This window comes from Macaca mulatta, chromosome 2 (genome assembly GCF_049350105.2).
Source record: "Macaca mulatta isolate MMU2019108-1 chromosome 2, T2T-MMU8v2.0, whole genome shotgun sequence".
Lineage (NCBI taxonomy): Eukaryota > Metazoa > Chordata > Mammalia > Primates > Cercopithecidae > Macaca > Macaca mulatta.
In genome coordinates, this window is record NC_133407.1 from 15,377,491 (window position 1) to 15,404,952 (window position 27,462).

A 27,462-nucleotide genomic window follows, 5' to 3' on the forward strand; every position below is an offset into this window, starting at 1 on the left:
CACATTTCTGTACTCTACACTCTCTACTCAACTTGTTTTTCAGTGGGTGCTAGAACTGGTACAAGTCAGACCAAGTGAAGACCACTGTGAGGCTGGAGAAATTTAGCCTTTGTCTTCCACCATCTTTCCTGGATGGGGAGAAAGGAGACTAAAATCTGGAAGAGCAAACAAGCCAAAGGAGGTTTTCACAATTATCATCTTTTAGGAAGGTTTCTCTTATTTAAAAAATAATACTGATTTTCTGGGGAAAAAAAAAAGAAACAAAACAAAAATACAAGCCAGAGAAGACTGTCCTTCAAACCAAAATGGTGAGAAAGTCAGGCATGAACACAGGGAAGACAAGTGTGAACATGAGAAAGACAGGGGTGAAGGTGTGAAAACAGATGTGAGGATAAGAAGACAGGTGTAAAGGTGAGAAAGAGGCCGGGCACGGTGGCTCACACCTGTAATCCCAGCACTGTGGGAGGCCAAGGCAGGTGGATCACCTGAAGTCAAGAGTTCAAGACCAGCCTGGCCAACATGGCGAAACCCCGTCTCTACTGAAAATACAAAATTAGCCAGGCATGGTGGTACATGCCCGTAATCCCAGGTACTTGGGAGGCTGAGGCAGGAGAATCGCTTGAACCCAGGAGGCAGAGGTTGCAGTGAGCCGAGAACGTGCCAAAGGACTCCAGCCTGGGCGACACAGCGAGACTCCATCTCAAAAAGAAGGTAAGAAAGATAGGTGTGAACACGAGGTGGCAGGTGTGAAGACGGGAAAGGCAGGCTCACCCCTGGTGACATGTAGTGAGAGAGATGGGGGCTTCCCGTTCACTTCGGAGAGTAAAGGGAAGGCTCTGAGGTATCAACAGCCTGGGCTGTTGGGAAAAGGACGAAGAATCTGTGTTTCCTGAACGTCAACAGGAAGTCTGGTTGCTGTGGGCTAGCTGGTCTCCTCCAGTTCTAAGAGGTCATCCACGTATTCCACAACTTCTCCCTGTGAGAGACAACAGGACAACTTTGTTAAATGGGCTCATTGGACTTTTAAAAGTGCTGATGAGCAGAAAGAGTATCCCGAGAGGCCATTGCCACTGTCTGCTTTGGCTGAAACAGGTTTCCTCTGCTGGTCTGGGGCCCAGAGGACCTGATTTCTCCCTGTGGAGGGGACCTCGGCTTTCACTCCATTTGAACTTGCTAACAAGTGCTCTGCGAGATCCGCCAACATGCTGTGTGAGGCAGACAGCCCAGCCTGTGAACAGCTCTACCAAGTGCCCCTCCTGTGTGCATCTGTGCCTACTCCTCTTCCTCCCCTCTCACGTGCAGGTCTCCCACAGGAACACTGTCTATCTGTTCCCTTTCTGCCTTGACCACCAGAACACAAACTTCTCAAGGACCAGGGCCTGGCTTGATTCTTCTTCTCCAGAGCCCAGCACACAGAAGGTGCTCAATAAATATGTTGAAGAATGAATGATTGAGTGCATGCATACATATTGCTGGTATGACTGAAGCAATCACCCCTCTTACAGGAGAGACACACAGGGACAGTGGGATCCACTTGCCCAGTGTCGGTACCAGGAGCTCACCTGCTCCCTCCTGCAATCAGCCTTACACTTCAACTTGAAGCAGCCCAGCACCCTTCCCAATTTCTTTCTCCGCATTGACTTCTCTCCTATAACCCTCCTGGACCACCAGCTGATGACACCCTTTCTCTTTTCTGCAGAGAATGAGTGAATGACCAAGGCTGAGGCACCTTCCGTAAGAGTCAGCACAGACCGGCCCCACCACCCCTGCTAAAGCTCGACCCCTTCACTGAGCTCACCATCCCAGGCCAGAGTTGGCTCCTTTTGATGTTTTAACACAGAGAAATTTATACAAATCTTGCAGCATTTGGGAATAACTGGAAAACCTATCAAGTACATGAGACACAAATGGGAGTCTTAGTATTATCATCAAATACTTCTACTATGTCATGCCTGAGATTAGAAACTCAAATTGTAACAGTAGAACACTATGGCTTGGAAAAAGTGTTTTTCAGTTGCTTTCTAGACCCCAAAAGGAAAACACAGCATAGTAGAGGGATTATGTGTATAGCCACAACTTCTGCTTAGGGAGTTACTATATCCTGCTGTGTGTCTGTTGTGACTTGTGGGATGATGGTATTACTTGCTTTTAGCTCACTAGTAACGAGTGCCCGAGGCAGCACAGAGGAAAGAACTGCATCCCCTGCATGGCTGTTGTAGTGAATACTGCTGGGGCCTCGCTCAGATCTCCTTCCCAGCGCACCCATCCCCAACTCCGGCAAGGGCTGTTTGCTAATGGCTGGCAGCTGCCCCATCTCTGGGCAATTGCTTTTGGCCAAACAACAACAACAAAAAAACAACAGCAGTCTTGCCAGAGAGGCTACACACCAGCCCCTCCTGACAACAAAGAATGAATGACAGACTGATAAGGGGGACTACAAAAGGCAGGAACAACTCTGCGGTGCAATTCATGCTCCAGAGTCCCCCGTGGGAGCAGGCGAAGCTTGACTCCAGCTGAGACCACATCTTTGTTGAGCTCCTTCCTCTGACCCTCATTCTGTTCTTACCTGAGAGCACTCCCTCAATAAATCCTTCCAACAAATTATATTCTGTTTCTTTGGACTTTCCTGAAGCAAACAACCATCAGAACTTGAAACCTGAAGCATCTATTTCAGCCTGTTTTAAAAAGTTTCTGAAACTGTAATAAACCTCTGCAAAATTTTGAACCAGTGTGTAGACTTTCAGGAGTGCTTATACACATTTCAATGCCAGAAAGATAATAAGGAAGAATGCCACACATATCAGCAGGTAAAGTAGTAGTATGTCCTTTGGAAAATGGAAGGATTAAACTAAGAATTTTATGATTTTGGTTATATTTTCATTTCAGAGTATTACTTGCCATAATTTGGTATATAGTAAGAAAATGGTTCATTCTTTAGAGATGGATTAGTTCTTTCACAATTCTAAAGCCTCAATTAATAAGCAAACTACTCCAGAACCTTCAACAAAGTCCTTTTATCTTGAAAGTGCCAAATCCAAGAATCCTAGGAATTTTAAAGCCTGCAATAAGCTTGGTGTGTTCATTAGATGATTACTAACCCTCTGTGTGACTATGAGCAAGGCACTCTATCTTTCTGAGTTTGTTTCCTTATCTGTGACATGAGAGAGCTTTACTGAATCCTGTGAAAAATCTCTTCGTGTTCTAATATCTACGATTTGCTTTCTATATATGTTGTTCTTATACATCAGAAGTCTTCAAAGTGTTCACAGCCTTAGACCAGGAATTTCACCACTGGGAATTTTTTCTAAGGAAATGATTAGAGAAGAAGTAAACAATTTAGTCCCTGCTATGCTATTTGTAAAAGCAAAAAAGTTAGAAGCAAACTAAATGCCTACAAAAAGGCTATATTTCTAAAAATTCTATATCATATAATAGTAGTCACTGAAAAGTCATGTTTATAATGAATATTAACTAATAAGGGAAACAAAAATCATGTGACCATCTCAATAGATGCAGAAAAAGCATTTGACAAAATAATGATTTATTTCAAGGGTACCAAGACAATTCAATGGTGAAAAAGTCTTTTCAACAAATAGTGCTGTAACAACTGGCTATTCACGTTCAAGAGAATGAAACTAGACCTCTTCCTAATATCATACATAAAATTAACTCAAATGGGTTGTAAATTTAAATGCAGGAGATAAAACTATAAAAATCATAGCAGTAAAAATCAGGAGTAAATCTTTGTGACCTTGGATTAGGCAATGGTTTCTTAGATATAACACACAAAACAAAAGCAACAAAAGAAAGAACAGATAAATTGAATTTCATCAAATTTGAAAACTTGTGCTTCAAGACACCATTTAGAAAGTGAAAAAACCCACAGATTGTGAGAAAATATCTACAATTCATATATCTGATAAGGAACTTATAACTAGAATATCTAAAGAATTTCTACAACACAATAATAAAAAGATAAATAACAATTTTAAAGTGGACAAAAGATTTGAATAGACGTTTCTTCAAAGATATACAAATGGCCAATCATGAAAGGATGCTCAACATAATTAGTCACTAAGAAGGTGCAAATCAAGCTGGGCGCAGTGGCTCACACCTGTAATCCCAGCATTTTGGGAGGCTGAGGCGGGTGGATCGCCTGAGGTCAGGAATTCGAGACCAGCCTGGCCAACATAGTGAAACCCCATTTCTACTAACAATACAAAAACTTAGCTGGGCATGGTGGTGCGCACCTGTAATCCCAGCTACAGTGGCTGAGGCAAGAGAATTGCTTGAACCTGGGAGGCAGAGGTTGCAGTGAGCCAAGATCGCACCATTGCACTCCAGCCTGGGCAATAAGAGTGAAACTCTGTCTCAAAACAAACAAACAAACAAAGTGCAAGTTGGAACCGCAATGAAATACTACTTACATCCACTGGCATGGCTATTAATAAAAAAGACAATATTAAGTTTTGTTGAAGACATTGCAAAGTTGGAACTCTCATACACTGCTGATGGGAATGTAAATGGTACAGCCACTTTGAAAAACAGTTTGGCAGTTTCTCAACAGGTTAAACCGTTACCATATGGCCCAGCAATTCCATTCCTAGGTATGCACCTGATTTGGTTTGGATATTTGTCCCCTCCAAATCTCAAGTTGAAATGTAATCTCCAGTGTTGGAAGTGGGGCCTGGTGGAAGGTATTCGGGTCAGGGGGCAGATGCCTCAAAAATGTCTTGGTGCTCTCCTCATGATAATAAGTGAGTTCTCACTCTGAGTTCACATGAGATCTAGTTGTTTAAAAGAGTGTGGCACTGCTCTTGCCATGTGACGTATGCCAGCTCCCCCTTTGCCATGACCATAAGCTTCCTGAGACGTCACCAGAGGTCGAGCAGATGCCGTTGCCACACTTCCTGTGCCACCATGCCCAGCTAATTTTTAAATTTTCTGTAGAGACAGAGTCTCACTATGTTACTCAGGCTAGTCCTGGGCTCAAGCAATCCTCCTGCCTTGGCCTCCCAAAATGCTGGGATTACAGGCATGAGCCACTGCACCCAGCCAGGTATTTCTTTACAGTGATGCAAAAATGGCCTAACATGATACCTATGTATATACTCCTAGGTATAAAAAAAAAACTGGAAAGCTTATGTTCAAACAAAAATTTGTACACAAATGGTCATAGCATCATTATTCAAAATAGCCAAAAAGTGGAACCAACCCAAACATCCATCAACTGAAGAAAGTATAAACAGAATGTGATATATCCATACAGAAGAATATTACTTGGTAGTACAAAGGAAATTTTACAGGTAACATGTTCAACATGGCTGAACTTTGAAAATATATGCTCAGTGAAAGAAGCCACTCACAAAAGACCACATTCCATTTATATAGAACGGCCACAACAGGCGAATCTACAGAAACTGAAAGTAGATTAGGATATTCCAGGGGCTAGAGGTGGAGGCAGGAGTGGGAACGTTGGCCCGAAGGAGAAATGGGAAGTGACTTAGCGATGGAGTTTCTTTTGGGGGCGATAAAAATGTTCTAAAGTTAAATAACAGTGATGGATGCAAAATTTTGTGGATACAGTAAGTACCACTGAATTATATACTTTAAAAAGGAGCACTTTACTGTATGTGAATAACATCTAAATAAAGCTGGTTTAGAAAAATATAACAAGAGAAACTGCTCATATTATAATATCAAGTGAAAAAGTCATGAGACATAATTATAGCTGAGTTTATAATAAATATATAGAAAAACATAAATTTAAAACTATAAAATTTTTTTCTTTAATAATAAAAAACAATGGAAAGATATATACCAAAACATCCATAGTAGCCTGCCTCTAGATAACTGGGAACTCAACTCCTCCTACCTTTTCTAAATATATATATATATATATATATTTTTTTTTTTTTTTTTTTTTTGAGACGGAGTCTCACTCTGTCGCCCAGGCCGGAGATCAGTGGCCGGATCTCAGCTCACTGCAAGCTCCGCCTCCCGGGTTCACGCCATTCTCCTGCCTCAGCCTCCCGAGTAGCTGGGACTACAGGCGCCCGCCACCTCGCCCGGCTAGTTTTTTTGTATTTTTTTAGTAGAGATGGTAGAGATGGGGTTTCACCATGTTGGCCAGGATGGTCTTGATCTCCTAACCTCATGATCCGCCCATCTCGGCCTCCCAAAGTGCTGGGATTACAGGCTTGAGCCACCGTGCCCTGCCTCTAAATATATTTTTCTATACTTTCCTTTTATTTTTTTTTTTTTTGAGGCAGGGTCTTACTCCAATTGCCGAGTCTGGAGTGCAATGGCGCAATATCAGCCTCAACCTCCCCAGACTCCTTCAGCCTCCCAAGTAGCTGGGACTACAGGTGCACTCCACCACACCCAGTTAATTTTTTTGTATTTTTTGTAGAGACAAGTTTTCGCCATGTTGCCCAGGCTCATCTTGAACTCCTGGACTCAAGCAATCACCTGCTTTGGCCTCCCAAATGCTGGGATCACAGGCGTGAGCCAGTACACCCAACCTCTGCTATACTTTCCAAACCACAGTGGCCAATCTTGTTGGTATCTGGCTGGTGTTCCTCCCTTTAGGGAGTGGGGGAATGGCCCCGGTGGCATCTTGGGATCCTGTCTCAGGCTCTGCTTCAAGGATACACAACCCAAGACACAGGCATGTGCATCACTTTCCAGTTTAGAAAGCATTTCCACATGCAACACAGTATTTTATTCTCCAACCCTGGGAGGGCAGTATTATTATTCCCATTTTATGGATAAAGAACTGAGGCTCAGTTGTTTAATACCAGTGATGAGTTCATCCCACACATATTTGTAGACAGAAAACAAATTCCATGAAGATGTCTTATTCAGAGGTGCTTCACCTAAAACCAGGGTATAGGAAGAGCAGACCTGGAGGCTCAGGAAACTTGCTGGCCCCATGCTCCTCATCTACAAAACGAAGGATCAGACCAGAGCAAGCTCACAGCTCTCTCAGAGCTCCAATAGCTGACACGTCCCCAGCTTTCTCAGTAAGCATTTTCCTGTTTGTTCCAAACACATCTCTCTAAATACTACCGCTAATGATGGCTTTTCTGTGACCAGGCTGCCCCACCACAAAATGACCACTCCATAACCAGATGAATCGGGGTCAGAAAACGGGTCAGCTGAGTAAGGTGAAATCAGGAATTTCAAGCAATTCTAGAGAATGAGAAAATGCTTACAGTAAAGATGCAATTTAGAAAAAATAATTATAGCAATAGTCTAATAGAAAAATTGGGGTGGGAGTATCCATGTATCTTCAGAGTGCTGAGCAATTAAAAATTCACCGTTTTTATATAAAGTGCAAAGATGAAGAGTGACCACTGTGAATTCCTGGAGCGTCGCCCCACACCCGTTTCACTATCAGGAAATGTGGCACTCCTGCCTGGGTTTCCTAGAAAGCTGCTCTTTCCCATGCCAGCGTTCTGGCTGTCATTGAAACACCCACAGTAACTGTTCTTCTCAAGGTCCCCTCTGTTTCTTACTTCAGGGAGGACTCGGCCTTCCAGTGATTTTTAGCAAAGATGTGAGCAATATTTTCTTTTAGCCACCAGACATGTGCTAAGCATGAAAACTCACCTCATCATCATCCATTATATTTTCCTTAGCAAAGTCATACAGCTCCTTCTGGAGTGTGGTCACGTTAAAGAACTGAACCGCTTCCTGTTCAGACACAACAGAGAACAGTTTATAGGACCAACGTTTTCATCTTAGAACTGGGAGGAGGGAGGAACAGGATATGGGGTTTTTCTAAGGTGATGAAAATGTTTAAAATTAGATAGTGGTAATGGCTGTACAACTCTGAATATACTAACAACCAGTGAACTGTATGCTTTAAAATGGTGAATTCTATCCTATATAAATTATATCTCGATTTTTAAAAAAAAAAGAGTGGCCAGCCCTCAGTGGAAGACAAATTTATGAAAATCAAGATGGCATACAGAAATCCCAATGAAAATACAAGTAAAGAGCAAAGATCAATTAGGAAAAATCTTTTGAAAGTAATATATGATGAATGGGGTTTGCTAACAACACATGCTAAGTGGTGAGTTTGCCTATCAAGGGAATTAAATGATGGTCCATCCACAAAAGAGACTACCAGGGAGCTGTTAAAGGATAATAATTAAGAAGTTACATGGATGTGACATGGAGAAATATTCACGACTAATTGTTAGAAAGACAAAGAAAGTTGCAAAAAGTTGTAAGACTATGTAAATATGATCTTGTTTTTATAAAAATACACAAATATTTACTATATATATGAGTAAATATATACCTTTAAAGCAGGGGATAAAGAGATGGCACAGGTTGGGCGCAGTGGCTAGCACTTTGAAAGGCTGAGGTGGGTAGATCACCTGAGGTCAGGAGTTCGAGACCAGCCTGGCCAACACGGCGAAACCTCATCTCTACTAAAACTACAAACATTTGCCTGATGTGTTGGTGTATGCCTGTAATCCCAGCTACTCGGGAGGCTACTCGGGAGGCTTGAACTCAGGAGGCGGAGGATGCAGTGAGCCGATATCACGCCACTGCACTCCAGCCTAGGCGACAGAGCAAGAATCTGTCTCAAAAAAAAAGAGAGAGAGTGAGAAGGTGTAGGATTATGAGAGAATTTTGCTTTCCAAGTAAAATATTTCTGCAATGATCGAAATTTGTAGAGTTTTTACAGATTCAGAAATCAGAATGAAGCAGTAAAATGTTACAACACACACACGCGCAAAACTACAGAAAAAAATGACTTTTCCTTTACTTCCTTTTTTTTTTTTTCAGACAGAGTCTCGCTCTATCTCCAGGCTGGAGGGCAGGGGCCCAATCTTGGCTCATTGCAACCTCTGCCTCCCGGGTTCAAGTGATTCTTCTGCCTCACCCTCCCAAGTAGCTGGGACTACAGCCGCGTGCCACCACGCCTGGCTAATTTTTGTATTAGTAGAGACGGGGTTTCACTGTGTTGGCCAGGCTGGTCTCGAACTCCTGACATCATGATCTGCCTGCCTCGGCCTCCCAAAGTGCCAGGATTACAGGCGTGACCCACCGTGCCCAGCCCCTTTATTTTCAAAATAACCCTTTCTCTTAAGGTACAAGGTAGTCTCCAGAAGGCGAGAATGAAGAGAAAAGGGAAGGTGTGGTGCACCAGACTTACAGGTCTGGGCTGGAAGTGCTCATCCGAGAGGCCCCAAGTGTCCCTGTGGTACTGGTAATACACCAGGTTCTGCTGCATGACCTTGTCATTCTGATCAAAGAGCAGGTAGCTGACTGCACAGGGGGCTGCATTCTTCAGGTCGTTCACTGGGGTTGGGAAGAAAAGACAAATGAAGACATCAGCAAACCACGCCCTATAATTCCTCTCACTGGTTCTGCTTCTAAACAAAAGGTCATATGAACAAGCCCCTTCTCCACTGTCCTTCCTTCAGAGAGCCTGGGGCCGACTGGCAGCCCTGGGTGGGCACGCCACAGATGGGGTCTCCACAGTAGCCTAGAAGCCAGGCTTGAAACTTAGTTCTAGTTAGGCACATACCTACGGAGAAATGCCTATGTTCCACCTCCAGCTCTGGTGACCCGAGCTGGTCTCAGGTGCCTGGAAGGAGCTGGAAAAAGCTGGATTGTCCTGGGGCTGAGGGAGATAGGGAGGATGTGCTCAGTAAACAGGTTTCTCATTTGGGGCCTAGAGTATCTGGATCCCATATGGATGGGGCCACAGTCTCCAGATCTAGGTTAGCTCCCCTACGGCTAAACCAGACCTGGAAAACCCAAAGGATGGTGGAGCCTCTGGGCTGGAGGGGATTTGGAAAACCGCCTGGTTTTGACACCTCCTGAGGATAGAACTCCCACCTCCAACCTCTCTGTTTGGTGTTGCCCACCTAAGACAGTACCTTCAGCAGAGGGATTTTGCAGGGCTTGGGATTTGTCTTGGGAGTACAGGATAAGGAGGAAGAGGTGATGAGACACAAAGCCCCTCGTATTTATTCCGGCACATTCCACTCTAATTTACACAACAGTACCTCTGCTAAAGCTGTGGTTGGCCAGAGTAGCCAAAGCTTGGGTATGAATAAATTGTGCCACCCAGTGACTGTTTCCTGTAATGACTACTTTAAAGCCAGCCTTTAGGGGCATTTACTCTTCAAATATAAACACCAGCACCTGCCCTCAAGCAATGTAGTGTGGTAGACGGTCTAGGAAAAATTCAAAACAGGGCAGATTTTCAGGAATCTCATTTCAGGAAGTACATTTCATTCATACTGTTGATCCCCGAAAGCAGATTTCCTGGGAAGCAGCAAGCATGGCTAGAGGCCTCAGTCTACCAGTGTTGATAAGTGTTTGCCAGTTTCCGTTATGCAGGGCGATTTTCAGGGCATGTGAGGATTTCAGAGGGCCAGGGAGCTGCCAGAGCCCGGATGTGTCCAGAATACTTCTAAATTCCTAGTGTTCTAGCTTTATACATTTAGAACCAAGCCATGCTCAGTGAGCTAGAAGACCTTATGGCTTTTTATATTTATATAATACATATTCTTTTTCTTTTTCTGACCTTCAGGGTGCAAGGCTCACCCTGTGTTCTGAAGAGGATGGGAGGTGAGATAATGAGGAATCCCAACAAAAAACACAATTATCACAGTGGGAAAGGAGGGCTAAAGCCAAGATCACCTCTCTCACTTTTCCCACGGCACCCTGAGACCAGCCACTCCCAAAGGGAGTGAAGGGGCAACCCGGGGGATCTATTCTAGCCAGAAAGCTGCCACCACTAGACCCTGGCACTTCATTAGGGCAGAAGCATTCCTGCTGCCACTGTCCCTAATAATTCTTCTATGCTTGGAACTGAACTGCCAAGGGACACACTGCTTGAACAAGTGGCACTTGGCAAAGTCAGGTACAGGGAGAGGAGGAAAAGCCGAAACACACAGCCTCTGAAGTCTAACTCTGTACTTCCTTCTCGCCCATGTTTGCCTCCCATTGTCCACTAGAACGTTCTGATTGAGAAACTCCCATTTCAGATCAAGGGAGGGCGATGGGTGCAGTGGCTCACACCTGTAATCCCAGCACTTTGGGAGGCTGAAGTGGGTGGATTACTTGAGGTCAGGAGTTCAAGACCAGCCTGGCCAACACAGTGAAACCACATCTCTACTAAAAATACAAAAAATTAGTTGGGTGTGGTGGTGCACACCTGTAATCCCAGCTACTCGGGAGGCTGAGGAAGGGTAATCACTTGAACCTTGGAGGTGGAGGTTGCAGTAAGTCAAGATCACACCACTGCACTCCAGGCTGGGTAACAGAGCAAGTCTCAAAAGAAAAAAAAAAAGAAAAGAAAAGAAACTCAAACAGTCTGAAAAGTAAAGCCAGTGATGAGGAGGAAGGCAAATAATGGTAACAAAAACAAACACACAGTTTGCTATGTGCCAGTGTGGGGGGAATACCCCAGACATTTCACATCTATGAATTCATTTAGTCCTCATGACAATCCTATAAGGTTAGTACTACAATCTGTATTCACAATGAGGAAACTAAAGCACAGAGAAGCTAGTAAGTGATAAGGCTGAAATCGAACCCAGGCAGTGTGGTTACAGGCTCTGCCCTGAATCACTAAGCCATGCTGCCTTTTTGCACAAAGCATGGCACCAGAGTTGTCAGTGTGACCTCGATGAACTCTCAACAGCCATAGCTAAGAGTTATTACTTCTATTTTACAGTCTTAGAAGGACTCACCCAAAATGACACAGAAGATTACTTACACTTATAATAGGCAAACTGCAAGTAATGATACATGGTAGCCACAAATTTCTCAACTGGATAGCCTCCTATAACTGGGGTGAGGTTCTCTTCACACTGTATTTTGCATTCCAGAACTTCTATATAATGATCTGAAACAAAACGTAAAATTTTCAGAGCAGTGCATCCATTATTTTCTTAATATGCTACTTCTGCCTCCTGCCCAAATGAAAAAGGTAAAAGAAGAATATTTGCAACACCCACAAGGAGCTGAAAATCTTTAATATACAAAGTTGTTTCAAATCAATAAGATGAACATCCACTATATAAATGGCCAAACGGTATTAACAGAAATTATTAAAATGTCTAAAAAACATTGTGAGAGATGCTACACCTCTTTTGTAATTAAGAAATACAATTACCCCCAAAATAATTTAAACTACTAAATTGCAAAATTTTTAAAAATTCATAATGTAGTATGAAGAAGAGAACAGTGAAATTTACACTCTCATATTCTGTTGATGGAAGCAAAACAGGAACAAACTTTTTGGAGAACAATTTGGTAAAATTTATCAAAGGTTAAAATACACATATTTTCCAACCCAGCTGTCTACTTCTAGGAAATTTTCTTTAGACATAGGCATACATAAACACTGTTTAAAACAACAAACAAACAAACAAACTTGAAAGTACCTAAATGCCAGTCAATAGGATGATTAATAAATTACAGTATATAAAAATAATAGAATCTATATAGCCTTTGAAAGAGAGTAAGGTGAACCTAAATATAGTCAAAGACTACATTTCCCATGCAGCTAGGTTGGGGCCATATGACTAGTCATGGCCAATGACATGTTGAGAGTAACAATTAAGGAATGCTACTTCCAGGCTTAACCCCTAAGACCTCCCACATGATCCCTGGCTCCCTCCCTTTTCTCCCTTTATGCAGCTAGAAGCAAAAGACTCCAGGAGGGTTGCACACATTTTGTAAGTAAGACTGTGGAGGAACAGGTACTTTCAAACATTGCTGGTAGGAAGTACGAAATGATACCTTAAAACACTAAAATTAATTTACAGAAACATTTACTCTTTGAACTATTAATTCCACTTTGGTTGACTTTGAAAACACACCTCCATACTTACTACCACCACCAACAAAAAAGTCTTACATACTTACTACCACCACCAACAAAAAATTAACATCAACAATAAGGGTACAAACAAACATCATACATATCTTGACGTGATATCCTGAGGAGGACATTTATATACCGGTCCAGCCAAAATGACATAACCTGAATGTAACTGTGAAGACACATCATAGAAACCCAAATTGAGGAATGTTTACAAAGTAATTAGCTTATATTCTTAAAAAATATCATTGGCATAAAAAGACAAAGAAAGGCCAAAGGACTGTTCCAGATTAAAGAATTCGAAAGGAAGATGACAAATAAATAGGAAACTGGCCGGGCGCGGTGGCTCAAGCCTGTAATCCCTGCACTTTGGGAGCCGAGACGGGCGGATCACGAGGTCAGGAGATCAAGACCATCCTGGCTAACATGGTGAAACACCGTCTCTACTAAAAAATACAAAAAACTAGCCGAGCGCTGTGGCGGGCGCCTGTAGTCCTGGCTACTCGGGAGGCTGAGGCAGGAGAATGGTGTAAACCTGGGAGGCGGAGCTTGCAGTGAGCTGAGATCCGGCCACTGCACTCCAGCCTGGGCAACAGAGCGAGACTCCGTCTCAAAATAAATAAATAAATAAATAAATAAATAAATAAAATAAATAGGAAACATGATTCTGAACTGGAAACTATACCAGGAAAAAAAATGGTGCTAGAAAGAACATTATTGTGACAATTAACAAAAGGGGAATATGAACTACAGATTAATACAAGCATTGTATCTAGTATCTAGTGAAATTAATTACTATGGATATTTAGATAGTATTATTGTTCTTAGGAAGTAAACTGAAGCATTATGGGGGGTAAAGAGTAATAATGCATGTGCAACATACTTCCAAATAGTTCTGAAATAAAAATAATTATACACAGCCGGGCACAGTGGCACAACCCTATAATCCCAGCACTTTGGGAGGGCAAGGCGGGCGGATCACTTGAGGTCAGGAGTTCAAACCCAGCCTGGCCAACACAGCAAAACTCCATCTCTACTAAAAATACAAAAAATTAGCCAGGCGTGGTGGCACTTGCCAGTAGTCCCAGCTACTCAGGAGGCTGAAGCAAGAGAATTGCTTCAACCCAGCAGGCGGAGGTTGCAGTGAGCCAAGACCGCGCCACTGCACCACAGCCTGGGTGATAGAGCGAGACTCTGTCTCGAAAACAAAATAAAATAGGCCGGACGTGGTGGCTCACGCCTGTGATCCTAGCACTTTGGGAGGCTGAGGTGGGTGGATCACCTGAGGTCAGCAGTTCGAGACTAGCCTGGCCAACGTGGCGAAACCCCGTCTCTACTAAAACCATAAAAATTAGCCAGACGTGTTGGTGCATGCCTGTAATCCCAGCTACTCAGGAGGCTAAGGCAGGAGAATTGCTTGAACCTGGGGGGCAGAGGTTGCGGTGAACCGAGATCATGCCACTGCATTCCAGTCTTAGCAACAAGAGGGAAACCCCATGTCAAAAAATAATAATAAATAAATAAATAAAATAATAACAATAATAATTATACCCACAGCACATACGGAGAGAGCAATAAAGTAAATGTGGGACAATCAATGTTACAAATTGGTGAATCTAGGTAAGGTGTACATGAGAGTTCTTTGTATGATTCTTCCGTCTTCTCTACAAGTTTGAAATTATTTAAAAATAAAAACTAAAGGCCAGACGCGATGGCTCACGCCTATAATCCCAGCACTTTGGGAGGCTGAGGCGGGCGGATCACAAGGTCAGGAGATCGAGACCATCCTGGCTAACACGGTGAAACCCCATCACTACTAAAAATACAAAAAATTAGCCGGGTGTGGTGGTGGGCGCCTGTGCTCCCAGCTACTCAGGAGGCTGAGGCAGGAGAGTGGTGTGAACCCAGGAGGCAGAGCTTGCAGTGAGCCGAGATGGAGCCACTACACTCCAGCCTGGGGGAGAGCGAGACTCCGTCTCAAAAAACAAAACAAACAAACAAAAAAATAAAAACTAAAGAAACTCTAAATATCTATATATCTACACTGTGAGAGGAAAATAAATCTCAGGACCCCAAAATCACTAAACCAAATGGAAAAGTCAAGCTGGGAACCATGTAGGACAAACCTGTTTCCCATCCTATTCCTAAATAAGATAGCTACAAAGATTAAAAAAAAAAAAAGCCACAAACCTCTCTTATAATTTGCCCACAAGGAAGTTTTGTGGACAAAGGAAGGCAGAACTCAAAGTCATCCCTCTGCTCATGTGGAACAAATGTACATATAATTGTTTCCTTTTCATATAATTGTTTCCTTTAGTCGTTTCACTAAGCCAGACTAAAGCATAAATGGCTATTCCTCTAAATTGCATATTCAGTGAAAGGCTAATCAGAAATTCAAAAGAATGCAACCATTTGTCTCTTACCTACCTATGACCTGGAAACCCCCTCCCACTTCAGGTTGTTCTGCCTTTCTGGACTGAACCAATATACATCTTACATATATTGACTGATGTCTCATGTCTCCCTAAAATGTTTAAAACCAAACTGTGCCCTGAGTACCTTAGGCATATGTTGTCAGGACCTCCTGAGGCTATGTCACAAGTACATTCCTAACTTGGCAAAAATAAACTTTCTAAATTGATTGAGACTTGTCTCAGATAGTCTTTGATTTACAATACACATATATCTTAGCTATATCAAAGATAGATGGAGAGAGACCGCAGCCATTATGTGCCTCCTGATGAAACATCAGCATCAGCTATGAAGCAGTTGACTCCCATCAAAAAAACCCCCAAAACAAAATCAAACTGAGCCTGTTCAAGCCTCTACATCCAATCACCAATTTACAAGAAATACAGAAGACAGAGGAACATGGGGATACAGTCAGCAAAACCCAGACCATGGGAATCTCTACAGGACAAAAATGCAGGTTCCTCAACAGCAAGGCGGAAAAGATATGGCCCTACAGATTAAACGAGATGTAAAATGTAACCACAATATGGATGCTACAATATGGATGCTACAATATGGATGAAACTTGAGGACAGTATGCCAAGTGAAATGAGCCAGTCACAAAAAGGCAAAGACTGTATGACTCCACTTATGTAATGTATGTAGAACAGTCAAATTCTTGAAGACAGAAAGTAGAAAGGCTGTTGCCAGTGGCAAGGGGCAAGGGGAAATGGGGAGTTATTGCATACAGAGTTTCAATTTGGAGAAACATAGAAAGTTCTAGAGATGGATGGTGCTGATGGTTGCACAATCACGTGAATGTAGTCAATGCCATGGAGTGTACATTGAATGATGGCTAAAATAATAAAGTTCATATTATGTATATTTTACCACTATAAAAATTTTCAAAAGATAACCCATTGCAATGGATGGACCTTAATTGGATCCTGACTCAAACAAATGGTAAATTAAAGGCACACACATGTATTTATGACATTTCTGAAACGACTGGGATACTGTTTAGGTATTTAATGATGAGATCAAATAATGATTGTTAAAATTGTTACAGGGGTAATAGCTTGGTGTTATGTTTAAAAAACAAAGAGTCCTTACCTTCTAAAAGTATATACTGAAATATTACAAATGAAATAATATGGCATCTGGAATTAGCTTCAAAATAACATGAGAGGAGGCCGGGCGCGGTGGCTCACGCCTGTAATCCCAGCACTTTGGGAGGCCGAGGCGGGCGGATCACAAGGTCAGGAGATCGAGACCATTCTGGCAAACACGGTGAAATCCCGTCTGTACTAAAAACACAAAAAATTAGCCGGGCGCGGTGGCGGGCGCCTGTAGTCCCAGCTACTCAGGAGGCTGAGGCAGGAGAATGGCGGGAACCCGGGAGGCGGAGCTTGCAGTGAGCCGAGATGGCGCCACTGCACTCGAGCCTTGGCGACAGAGCAAGACTGTCTCAAAAAAAAAAAAAAAAAAAAAATGAGAGGAAAAATAGGTGGGAATTAGATGAAGCCCAAGTGGCCATGAGTTGACAATCATGAAGCTGGGTCATGGGTACATGGTGGTTTATTTACTCTTCTCTCTGATTTTTGTATATGTTTGAAATTTGCCATAATAAAAAGTTTTCTTAAGACAAAACAAAACAAAACAAAAAAAACTCTACTTTGTAGAAAGAGATTAATGAATAAAAAGTGACTGAAAAAAAAAACAAAACCGAAAACCCTGGATTCAATAACTTTAAACGAGCTTCTCTACTGCAGGATTTCTAAGGGCCTTTAACCATCAAAGTGCACAATGACTCTTGAAGAAGGAGACACAGTGCTCAGCCCATTCCCAGACTTATTTAACAAGTGCATAGATACGATGCCTTTATCCAAGGTACAGTCCAGATTTTACTTATCTAGTTGTTTCAGGGAGGCACAGTTCTAGGATCAGCGTTCTCAAACCACTTTGGGAAAGAGCTCCCTCAGCCATTTCCCAGTTTCTGGAGTGATGCTGCCCAGTAAATGCACTTGGGAAATGTCTAGGCACTATACAGAAATCTGGGTTACCTATGCGTAGAGTTTTATGTTTTCTTCCTTTCTTCATTTTTCCTTTCTGTGTTTTCCAAACTTCCTATAATGAGCACACATTGTTTTATAACCAGAGAAGAAAATTTCAAAAAGCTACCTTAGTGATGGCCACTTAAAGGTTCATTCTACCTTTGTATGTGTTGGAAAATTGCCATCGTCAAAGTTATCTCAGTAATGTAAGTCACTGAGGTGCTCCTGGGCCATTTTTATTTTTCAAAATGCCTGTAGGAAATCTGTAAGTAGGGCAGACACAGAATTCTACCTTGGCAGGCCTGTGCTTGAACCTTCTCTCAGTGATTTCACTAGAAGCCCTTGCCAAGTCAAAGGTTTATCTATGCAGGTGGTGACTACCCTCAGTTACCCATTAATAAATATGCTCAAAAGTTCCTCAGAGGCCACTCCAGGCATCTAGAAGGCATGCAGGCAAAGAGCAGACATCTAAGGAAGACTATTCCATAGGAGTAGCGAGCCTATTGACCTACCACCAACCTGCTATGGAAAGGTAGAAATCCTTGAAGTCCTTGATCTCCCTGGAACCCTCACAGGCCGCGAGACACTCGTAAAAGGCTTTGAAGAAGTCGGGAAGGGCCAGCTCCATGTCTGTGATGGATGTTCTCCAGTTCTCACCGTTGTACGCTCGCACTGCTCGGATGAACAGGCTCTGAAAAGCACGGAGAAGCTAGTGAAGCTCGCTCCTGGTGTGAAGGGAGACAGTCATGAGCTCTCAAAGGGAACCAAGACCACCACCAAGTTTGCTCTCATTAGCTCTGAAGCCACACTGACCCTTAAAGAAGTCAACCAGTGAGTTACTTTATATCTAGATTTTTCTACTCTGCTTATGATAGATACACTTCTTATTTAGTTCAATTCAAAAAGTAGCAGGCCCTTGATAATAATCTGAATCAAGGAAAATGGGAAAACTATGACAGAGATCAGATCAGCGGCTGCCAGGAGTCAGGGGTTACAGCAAAAATTTGACTACAAAAGGACAAGAGGAAATTGTTCAGGGGTGATGAAAATATTCTATGTCATGATTATGGTGGCAGTTACAGGACTGGATGTATTTGTCAACACTTACTGCATTATACACTTAAAAACTGATAAATATATTGTAAATAAATTGTACCTCGATAAAACTGGTTTTTAAAATGGAACGAAAATAAAAATATAAGTTTGAGAGCAGGTATATTAGTCTGTTCTCACACTGCTATAAAGAAATACCTCCAGCCTGGCCAATATAGCAAAACCCCATCTCTACTAAAAATACAGAAATTACCAGGTGTGGTCACACACCTGTAGTCCCAGCTACTGCGGAGGCTGAGGCACAAGAATCACTTGAACCCAGGAGGAAGAGGTGGCAGTAAGCTAAGATCGTGCCACTATACTCCAGCCTGGGTGACAGGGCGAGACTCTGTCAAAAAAAAAAAACAAAAAAACTCAAGACTGGGTAATTTATAAATTAAAGAGGTTGAATTGGTTCATGGTTCTGCAGGCTATACAGGAAGCATAGCAGCTTCTGCTTCTGGGGAGGCCTCGGGAAACTTACAATCATGGCAGAAGACAAACGGGCAGCCAGCACTTCACATGGCCAGAGAAGAAGGAAGAAAGAGAGGGGGAGGTATTACACACTTTTAAACAACCAGGTCTCATGATAACTCACTCACTCACCATCATGAGAACAGCCCAGAGGCGATGGTGCTAAACCATTCATAAACGATCCACTCCCATGATCCAATCACCTCCCACCAGGTCCCATCTCTAACCCTGGGGATTACAATTCAACATGAGATTTAGGTGGAGACACAGATACAAACCACATCTGCAGTTGTCTGTCACCCCACTTCCTCCAACAATTAATTAGTAGTTAAACAGAAATGCCACCATACCTCAGCACTAGTTACTAGGAAGGGCAACCATGTGCCAGATAGTGGAAACTTCAAGGACTTTCTGCTAATTGTTGACCAATTAGACTCAATTAGAAGAGAAATAAAGGGAGGCTGAGGCAGGAGAATCATTTGAACATGAGAGGTGGAGGCTGCAGTAAGCCGAGATCATGCCATTGCACTCCAGCCTGGGCAACAGGGCGAGACTTCGTTTCAAAAAAAAAAGAGAGAGAAATAAATAGGACCAAGGAAGCAACTTAGTCTCCAAGAAATAAGTAGAGATCCTGGATATACACAAAACCTGCTAACTTGCAGAGGCCAGGAAAGGCCCTGAATAAGCATGAGACCCTCCATTTGGAGTTCCTTCTCAGCTCTTCCTGAATGGGGGTATCTGAGGGCCCCCCTTGGACCTAAAATTTTCACCAAGCTTAAGGCCTCAGATAAAGAGGGCGGATTTTTTTCTTCTTCTTTTTTTTTTTTTTGAGAGAGAGTCTCACTCTGTTGCCCAGGCTGGAGTGCAGTGGCGCGATCTCAGCTCACTGCAACCTCCACCTCCTGGGTTCAAGCAATTCTCTTTGCCTCAGCCTCCCGAGTAGCTGGGATTACAGGTGCCTGCCACCATGCCCGGCTAATTTTTTTATATTTTTAGTAGAGACAGGGTTTCACCACCTTGCCCAGGCTGGTCTTGAATTCCTGACCTCGTGATCCACCCACTTCAGACTCCCAAAGTGCTGGGATTACAGGTGTGAGCCACTGTGCCCAGCCAAATTCCCATTTTCAACCATGCCCTGCCCTTGCTTGCTACCCAGGCCCCCAGTGCCTGAGTTCCAGAAGACCTTGACAATAGTGAGTGCTCAAAAGGACAAGATCCTTCTTTCTTATTGTTGTTCTTATGACTAATTCTCATCAAAACTCTTCTTCGTAGATGCGCAGATTTAAGTATCCTCTACTCTTATCACATCAGCCTTCCTAACTCGTCTTTATTTTCCACTTTAATATATTTGGGGCATGTTTGTGTGCATGTGTATATAAAAACATGTGCCTTCTCATTTCAATCTTCATCAAAACTGGAGATTTATGTTTCTATTTCTTGTGTTCCTGGTCATTTTTAGATGATTTCCAAGATGTCTTTACTCTCTTAAAACTAAATGATTAAATGACCATATTTCTAAAATGTAGCATTTAAAGGGAACATGGCTTTTAAAATCATCATGGAATACAAAATGTCATTGTTAAATGGATCACTTTGTGCTAAAAGTCAATCATTTCTATTGTCATAATATTCAGCAAATGTCACCAAAAATCACTAGAGGTCCTTAGCTATCAGTAGCTGCTTATGGAGAGACATTTCTTTAACAGTCCAGGTTGCCACTAATTGCCACGTAAAAATCCAAATATACCTCATACGACTTGGTTTCCAGGTCTTTAATGTAGTCCTCGGCACCAGGCAGGCTCTTATAATACGCCATGTTCCTCTTCATCATTTCGTCATCAGGATGCTTCAGTAGAAAGGTGTGAGCAGCTGCGATGGCTTTGGGGAGATTATTTGCCTAAAAGGACGAAGAACATAAAAGCTACTCCATGGATGCTGAGTGGTAATTTTTGTAAAACAAGAATATCTGCTCAGGCCTTCAGAAACTTTGTGTTGCTATAACTTTTCCAGCTAAAGGTTCCGTGACTTCCAGGGACCCTCAAGACCAAGTCCAGGCATTGCGAGATGAGTGTTGATTTCCTAAAAGCGACTGTCTAGATGGCCTCGGTCTGCCTTTCCCAATCTACTCTGCGCTGGCTATGCCTGTCCATGCCCCAGGAGGCTGGCCTGTGTGGACTCTAACAACAGACTCCCTCGCCCTCTGGCTTCCAAAGAGATTCAGCCATGAGGAGCCCCAACAGGACACTGAGGAAGGGAAGAGATTAAGGTCATATTATTTCATTTCCTGGTTCCCTCGCTGCACAGTCAACTTGGGCTGCTAAGTCCCCTAATTGAAGGTCACAGCTCTTCTTAAGGTGACCCTCTCCATAGAGTCTCCCTCCTTCCTGGTTTCAATCATTGCTCTCTCCCCTGCCCCTTTTGGCCTAGGGGTGGTCATATCCCACTGCTACCAGCCCTGGGGCACAACACTATCCCTGTGGATTCCCCATGTACCGCACACGCCTTTATAAATAACCACCTTCTTAAACTTTCCTCCAATTACCCAGTGTGACTGCACCAAATCTTTCCCACTGGAAACTTGACAAATACATTGTTTTCCCAAATCCCCCACAGACCTTCTGCTAACCTCCTCACTTATTCATCCATTCATGCAGCAAATAAATGTCATATTACAAGAGCACCATTTCTAGGATGTGGGTCTATAACAATAAGCAAAACAGGAAAAAGAAAAATCCCCACCTGCATGGACCATATATTCTGTTAAGTTCTCCCTGTCTCCTAGTGGCCTCAATTAAGAGCCTCTCTATTGTATTAGTTCTGGGTTCTGTCTTCCCACGTTTTACGCCACCCTGCAATCTCAGCTGGTATGTCTATCTCCCCCATCAGACTATGATCCTACCCAGCTGTGTGTCATTCATTGTCTGGATTCCCAGGGCCTCACACTGTCCTCAGGACAAGGCAGGACACGATGAGTGTCTGTGATTTGAACATAATGACATTACGACAATAAAATATAATAAAATTAATTTATATTTTCCTCTCTTTTCCCCTCAGTCTTCTCTCCATTGAATGGGGGCCAATGATTCTGAGTTTCACTGCCTCAGGGAAGGTAGGTGTCTGGTCAGAACCAGCAAATTATTCATTTGAAAAAAGCCTGTCCTCCCGAAAGAACCTGGCAGGTTTGAGGAGAGAAAGAAATTAGGGAGGAGCTGCAGGAAGAAGCTGACTGGCCTGGAGGAAGAAGAGGGAGAAAGGGAATCTCCCAGACTAGGAAAAAAGTTTCCCTTGGGATCTGTGGGAGCAGCAGGCCTGTGGGCCCCAGAGCTTCAGGGCTGGCACTTATCGGCAGTGTCCAAGAGAGCAGAAGTCCTCAGGGAGAACAGGTATGTTATGGGGGGGCCTCAGGAGGGCAGGCAAATAGGGATGCAGAGGCCTCCCTGTGGGGACGCATGACCACCAACCAGAGGGCCCCCCACACTGATGGACTCTTGGCACAACCTGCTAGGGAGAAGGGCAGGCACCTGTGCATGTGCACAGAGACTCAGCCAATCCAGAGGGACGCTCCAAGGCAGGAATTAGGGAATTCGGTTTAGACAGAGAAAATAAAGGAATATTTGGTATACCCTAGATTTCTAAGAGTCATAGGATGGCATATATCTGTACTGAATTGCCCCAGAATTGGAACCACGTCATTTTGAGACAATAGCAGTGGCCACATCAGAGAAGTGGTGGGTGGTGATGAGGGCAGACTCCCAGATGTCAATGCTGATGTTTTGGGAATGCCAATTAGTGGTCTGTGGCAGGGCTGCCTTTAAAACAGCCCTACAGAAAGCTTCATACTCCTGGCTGGAAAAAGGCTGGATTTCAGCTAGAAGGAAGGGAGAGGGTATGAATGCTGCCTTTTAAAGCATTTGCCAATGAAATCAGAGTTGCTAATTCTCAGAAGAGCATTTAGAAAGGGGGCACAGAGGCCGGGAGCAGTGGCTCACACCTGTAATCCCAGCACTTTAGGAGGTCGAGGTGGGTGGATCGCGAGGTCAGGAGTTCAAGATCAGCCTGGCCAAGATGGTGAAACCCCGTCTCTACTAAAAAGACAAAAATTAGCTGGGCGCAATGGCAGGTGCTTGTAATCCCAGCTACTCGGGAGGCTGAGGCAGGAGAATCGCTTGAACCCAGGGGGGCAGAGGTTGCAGTGAGCTGAGATCGCGCCACTGCACTTCAGCCTGGGCGGCAGAGCAAGACTTTATCACAAAAAAAAAAAAAAGAAAGAAAAGAAAGACGGGCACAGAGTAGGATTTTAAGGCCTCTAACTTAGGATGTGAGTTTTACAAAACAGAAACTCTTCCTGAAGAGAAAAGTGTGATTTTATTTACTTCAACTCAGGTTCTGCAGCTGGAACATGGAGACACATCTTGGCGGCTAAACCTCTGACAGACCCCAGGCAGATTTTGGAGAAGGCGGTAGAGATGTGGGGAACCACCCTGCCTTAGATTCCTGAGACAGTCACCAGCATGAGCCACCCTAAATCAGCCATGACACAGAGGCAGGCCCTGTGGTTCCGGGGAGATTAGAGGCCACTGCCAGGCAAGGCCTGGGGTAAGAGGGCCTGTGAGTCAGTGTTCTCTGTCCAGGTCAGAGCTCAACAGTCATTAAGGATTTGATGAAGTGCTTGGGCCTACTTTTTACTTGGCCTATGGAAAAAATTAGTTTTTCATGGAAGATGATAGTCATGAAGAGAACCCAAAGAAAGCTAACGACTAGAGTAGGCTGGTGATGAGAAACCTATGATGCCCTTGAGGCTGCACACCAGTAGCCCGGCCCTTTTCTACAAAAGCACACATGCAAGCCTCCTCGCCTCCCTCTGGCAGTCGGAACCCACCACTGCTATTGCGGTTATCAACTGAGGCATTTCTCCTTAATCACCGAAACAGAGAACTGCAACTCCAACAGCAGAGTAGCATTTACCCATGTCCTACCACAGTGCACTAGCTACCTCTATATCGATCTCCAGTCTTCAGGTGCCAGGTGGAACGTAAGTGCCTGCCACCCATCTTTTCCTCTCTATCCATAAACAGAGTTTAAACACGTAAACATCACTTTTTTTTTTTTTTTTTTTAAATACAAGAGTCTTGTTCTGTCACCCAGGCTGGAGTGCAGTGGTAAGATCTCAGCTCACTGCAGCCTTGGCCTTCTGGGCTCAAGCGATCCTCCAGCCTCAGCCTCTTGAGTAGCTGAAACTAGAGGGGCACGCCACCATACCCGGCTAATTTTTTAATGTTTCTGTAGAAATGAGATCTCTTTTTTTTTTTTTGAGACGGAGTCTTTGCTCTGTAGCCCGGACTGGAGTGCAGTGGCCGGATCTCAGCTCACTGCAAGCTCCGCCTCCCGGGTTTGCGCCATTCTCCTGCCTCAGCCTCCGGAGTAGCTGGGCCTACAGGCGCCCGCCACCTCGCCCGGCTAGTTTTTTGTATTTTTAGTAGAGACGGGGTTTCACCGTGTTAGCCAGGATGGTCTCGATCTCCTGACCTCGTGATCCGCCCGTCTCGGCCTCCCAAAGTGCTGGGATTACAGGCTTGAGCCACCGCGCCCGGCCAGAAATGAGATCTCTTTATATTGCCCAGGCTGGTCTTGAACTCTTGGGCTCAAGAGATCCTCCCACCTTGGCCTCCCAAAGTGCTGGGATTACAGGCATGAGCCATCATGCCAGGCCATAAACATCATTGAGAAAAAATAAATCATACAATATCTCCACCAAAAATAACTTTTTCAGTTATATCTTCCACTGAAATAATTAAGTAACATTCATGTTTATCAATAAAATTCTTAGCTTTTTCCTGCCCTCTAAGAGATCTCAAAATGTTAAGATGGTGGCCAGGCACAGTGGCTCAAATCCCAGTCTGTTATCTCAACATTTTGGGTGGCCGGTGGATCACTTGAGGTTAAGAGTTCGAGACCAGCCTGGCCAACATGGTGAAACCCCATCTCTACTAAAAATACAAAAATTAGCTGGGCGTGGTGGCACATGCCTGTAATCCCAGCTACTCAGGAGGCTGAGATACAAGAATCACTTGCACCCTGGAGGCAGAGGTTGCAGTAAGCCAAGATCGTGTCACTGCACTCTAGTCTGGGTGACAAAGTGAAACTGTGTCTCAAAAAAAGGGGATATTTTACAGACCTTCAACTAAGTGATTGTTACAAGACCTGTAAAGGGTTTTGAAGAGAAGCTATGACCATCCTAACTTTTTGGGGCCACCATCATGAAGGAGAAAACCCATGCCTTATGGTCATATTGAGTAAAATGTTCTTCCCCTCCTCCCTGTATCACCAGTTCAAATTCATCTGTATATTAAAGAAATCAGAGCTTCTAGTATTCTCTAGGTTTAAAAATAAAATGTTTTCCTCTTGATTATGTGACCTAAATTTGGTTCAGACTGTATTTGCCAAAAGCTATACAAAAAAAGAATTAGATAAGTCATTTTTAGCTTAAAAAATGATGCTTCGTTTGAACCAGCCCTCATTTTTCAACAGTCTGGAATTTTATTATTAATCCCACTCCCTGCTTCTATTTTAAAACTGCTTATTTTTTAATTGCCAGAACAAACATTCACAAAATTGATATTTTATATAAAACTGTAACTAAGCATAGAAGTATAGAAGTAACCCAGCTTTTCTCCTCTTTGGGGTTTTGTGTTATTTTATTGCTCATATAAACACAAAATACACGTGGCTCTGTCTCGGTGGAAATATGAAAAACAGATCTTGCAGTCCAGAGACTGAAAACAAAGTTTAAAAACAAGAAAAATCTTCTACCTCAAGAGTCTAGGATATGCCATGAATCTATTTTTGTAGTTATTAAAATAAACACAATATATTCCTTTTAAAATCTTTCTCAGAGGAAGTAGAACCTGGGCTTTGAGAGGGCTTTTTTAGCCAAACTCTGTGAAGACCCACCAAGCTAGAGCCTCTTTATCTAGTGACAGGGAATTCGACCCATTCTTAAAACTTGTGGGTCCTCAGCGTAAGAACCCATAGGATAGAGAACTGCAATTTGTGGCTATTTTTAGTCAGCAATCACAGAGAGAACTTAAGCAGCCATTAAAAGGAGGCAGTGAACTGTGTTAAATTCTAGATGAAAGAAACAGCGGAGAGGGCCAATCCTGATGACTCACGGTGCAAGAGTTCGCCTTCAAGCAGGGATGTGTCCTTGCAAGGAGTCCCTGCTCTTCCCTGGCCTCAATTTCATTCTCTTTAAAAATAACTAGTCAGCTGGGCGCAATGGCTCACGCCTGTAATCCCAGAACTCTGGGAGGCGAGGTGGGAGGATCACTCGAGTCCGGGAGTTCGAGATCAGCCTGGGCAACGTGGCGAAACTGTCTCTACAAAAAATACCAAAAAAATTAGCCAGGTGGGGTTGCATGCGCCTATAATCCCAACTACTCAGGAGGCTGAGGTTGAGGATGACCTGAGCCTGAGGAGGTGAAGGCTGCAGTGAGCCATCCATGATCGTGCCTCTGCACTCCAGCCTGCGCGACAGTGAGACCCCGTCTCAACTAAAAATAAAAATAAAAGGTACTCGTCGGCTCCTCAGGTCTTCTGCTTTATTATCGCAAGTCACCGCTCAGAAAAAAGGCGACTGGCTTTAATGGTATATACAGAAAAGAGGCGTCTGCCCTCAAATAACAGAGAACATTTATCAGGCACTTTGTTGGGTGCCTGGCGCTGTGCTGCGTTCTGTGTACATATGCTCTGCCTTAGAGCTAGCGTTCAAGAAAGGCATTTTCATCTTTACTTGAGATGAAGAAGGAGGCAGGATCTGGAGGGAGACTTTTGGCAGGGCTGGGTGGGAGGGAGCCAGGTCTAGAACTGGCGATGCAACGCGGTCCCGGGCGCAGGGGCGGGGCCAGGGCCTGGGGGCTGGGTCAGGGGCGGGGCCGGGGCCTGGGACGGGGCGAGGCGGACTTGCCTTGAAGTAGGCGAACTGCAGGAACTTGTAGGGCTCGCGGCGCTGGAAGTCAGCCAGCACCTCGCGGCTGGGCTGGGACTGGCGGAAGGCTGGCAGGCCTTGCTTGCAGCGCTTGAGGCAGTGCGCGCGGCGCAGCAGGCCCCCGAAGAGGCGCAGCTCTGGATAGCTGGCGAGGCCGGAGGCGGGCTCGGGCTGCGGCGCGGCGCTGCAGTTGCGGTGGCAGAAGGCCTCGCTGTCGCGCAGCAGGCGGTGCAGCCGCAGGCTGATCTCCAGGTAGCCCACGCTCTCAGCCCAGTGCTCGCCACTATACTTGTCCAGCGCGTGCCGGTAGGCCGACTCGAGCGGCATCAGCTCGTCCCGTGGGAAGCTGCGGAAGCTGTAGCGTTCGTACTGGGCGCGCCCGGCGCGCAGCGCACAGGCCACGCACAGCAGCGCCAGCAGCGCCGCGACCCCCCGACGCCCCGGCTCCATCGCGCCTGGCGAAAGGAAGGAAGGAAGGGACGAAGGAAGGGAAAAGGGGAGGGAGAAGGAAAGGAAAGAGGACGGCTCGACGCGGCGGGCCG

General features: G+C 44.2%; 1 protein-coding gene across 1 annotated transcript; it reads right to left on the reverse strand.

Moving 5' to 3' along the window:
• Window positions 1-626: 626 nt before the first annotated feature.
• On the reverse strand, window positions 627-27,462 carry CRTAP (cartilage associated protein). The gene is given in 7 exon segments (NM_001261752.1): window positions 627-976; window positions 7,615-7,698; window positions 9,176-9,321; window positions 11,756-11,884; window positions 17,890-18,061; window positions 20,684-20,833; window positions 26,900-27,462. Coding segments are annotated over 7 exon segments (1,206 nt in total). The 5' UTR covers window positions 27,371-27,462; the 3' UTR covers window positions 627-922.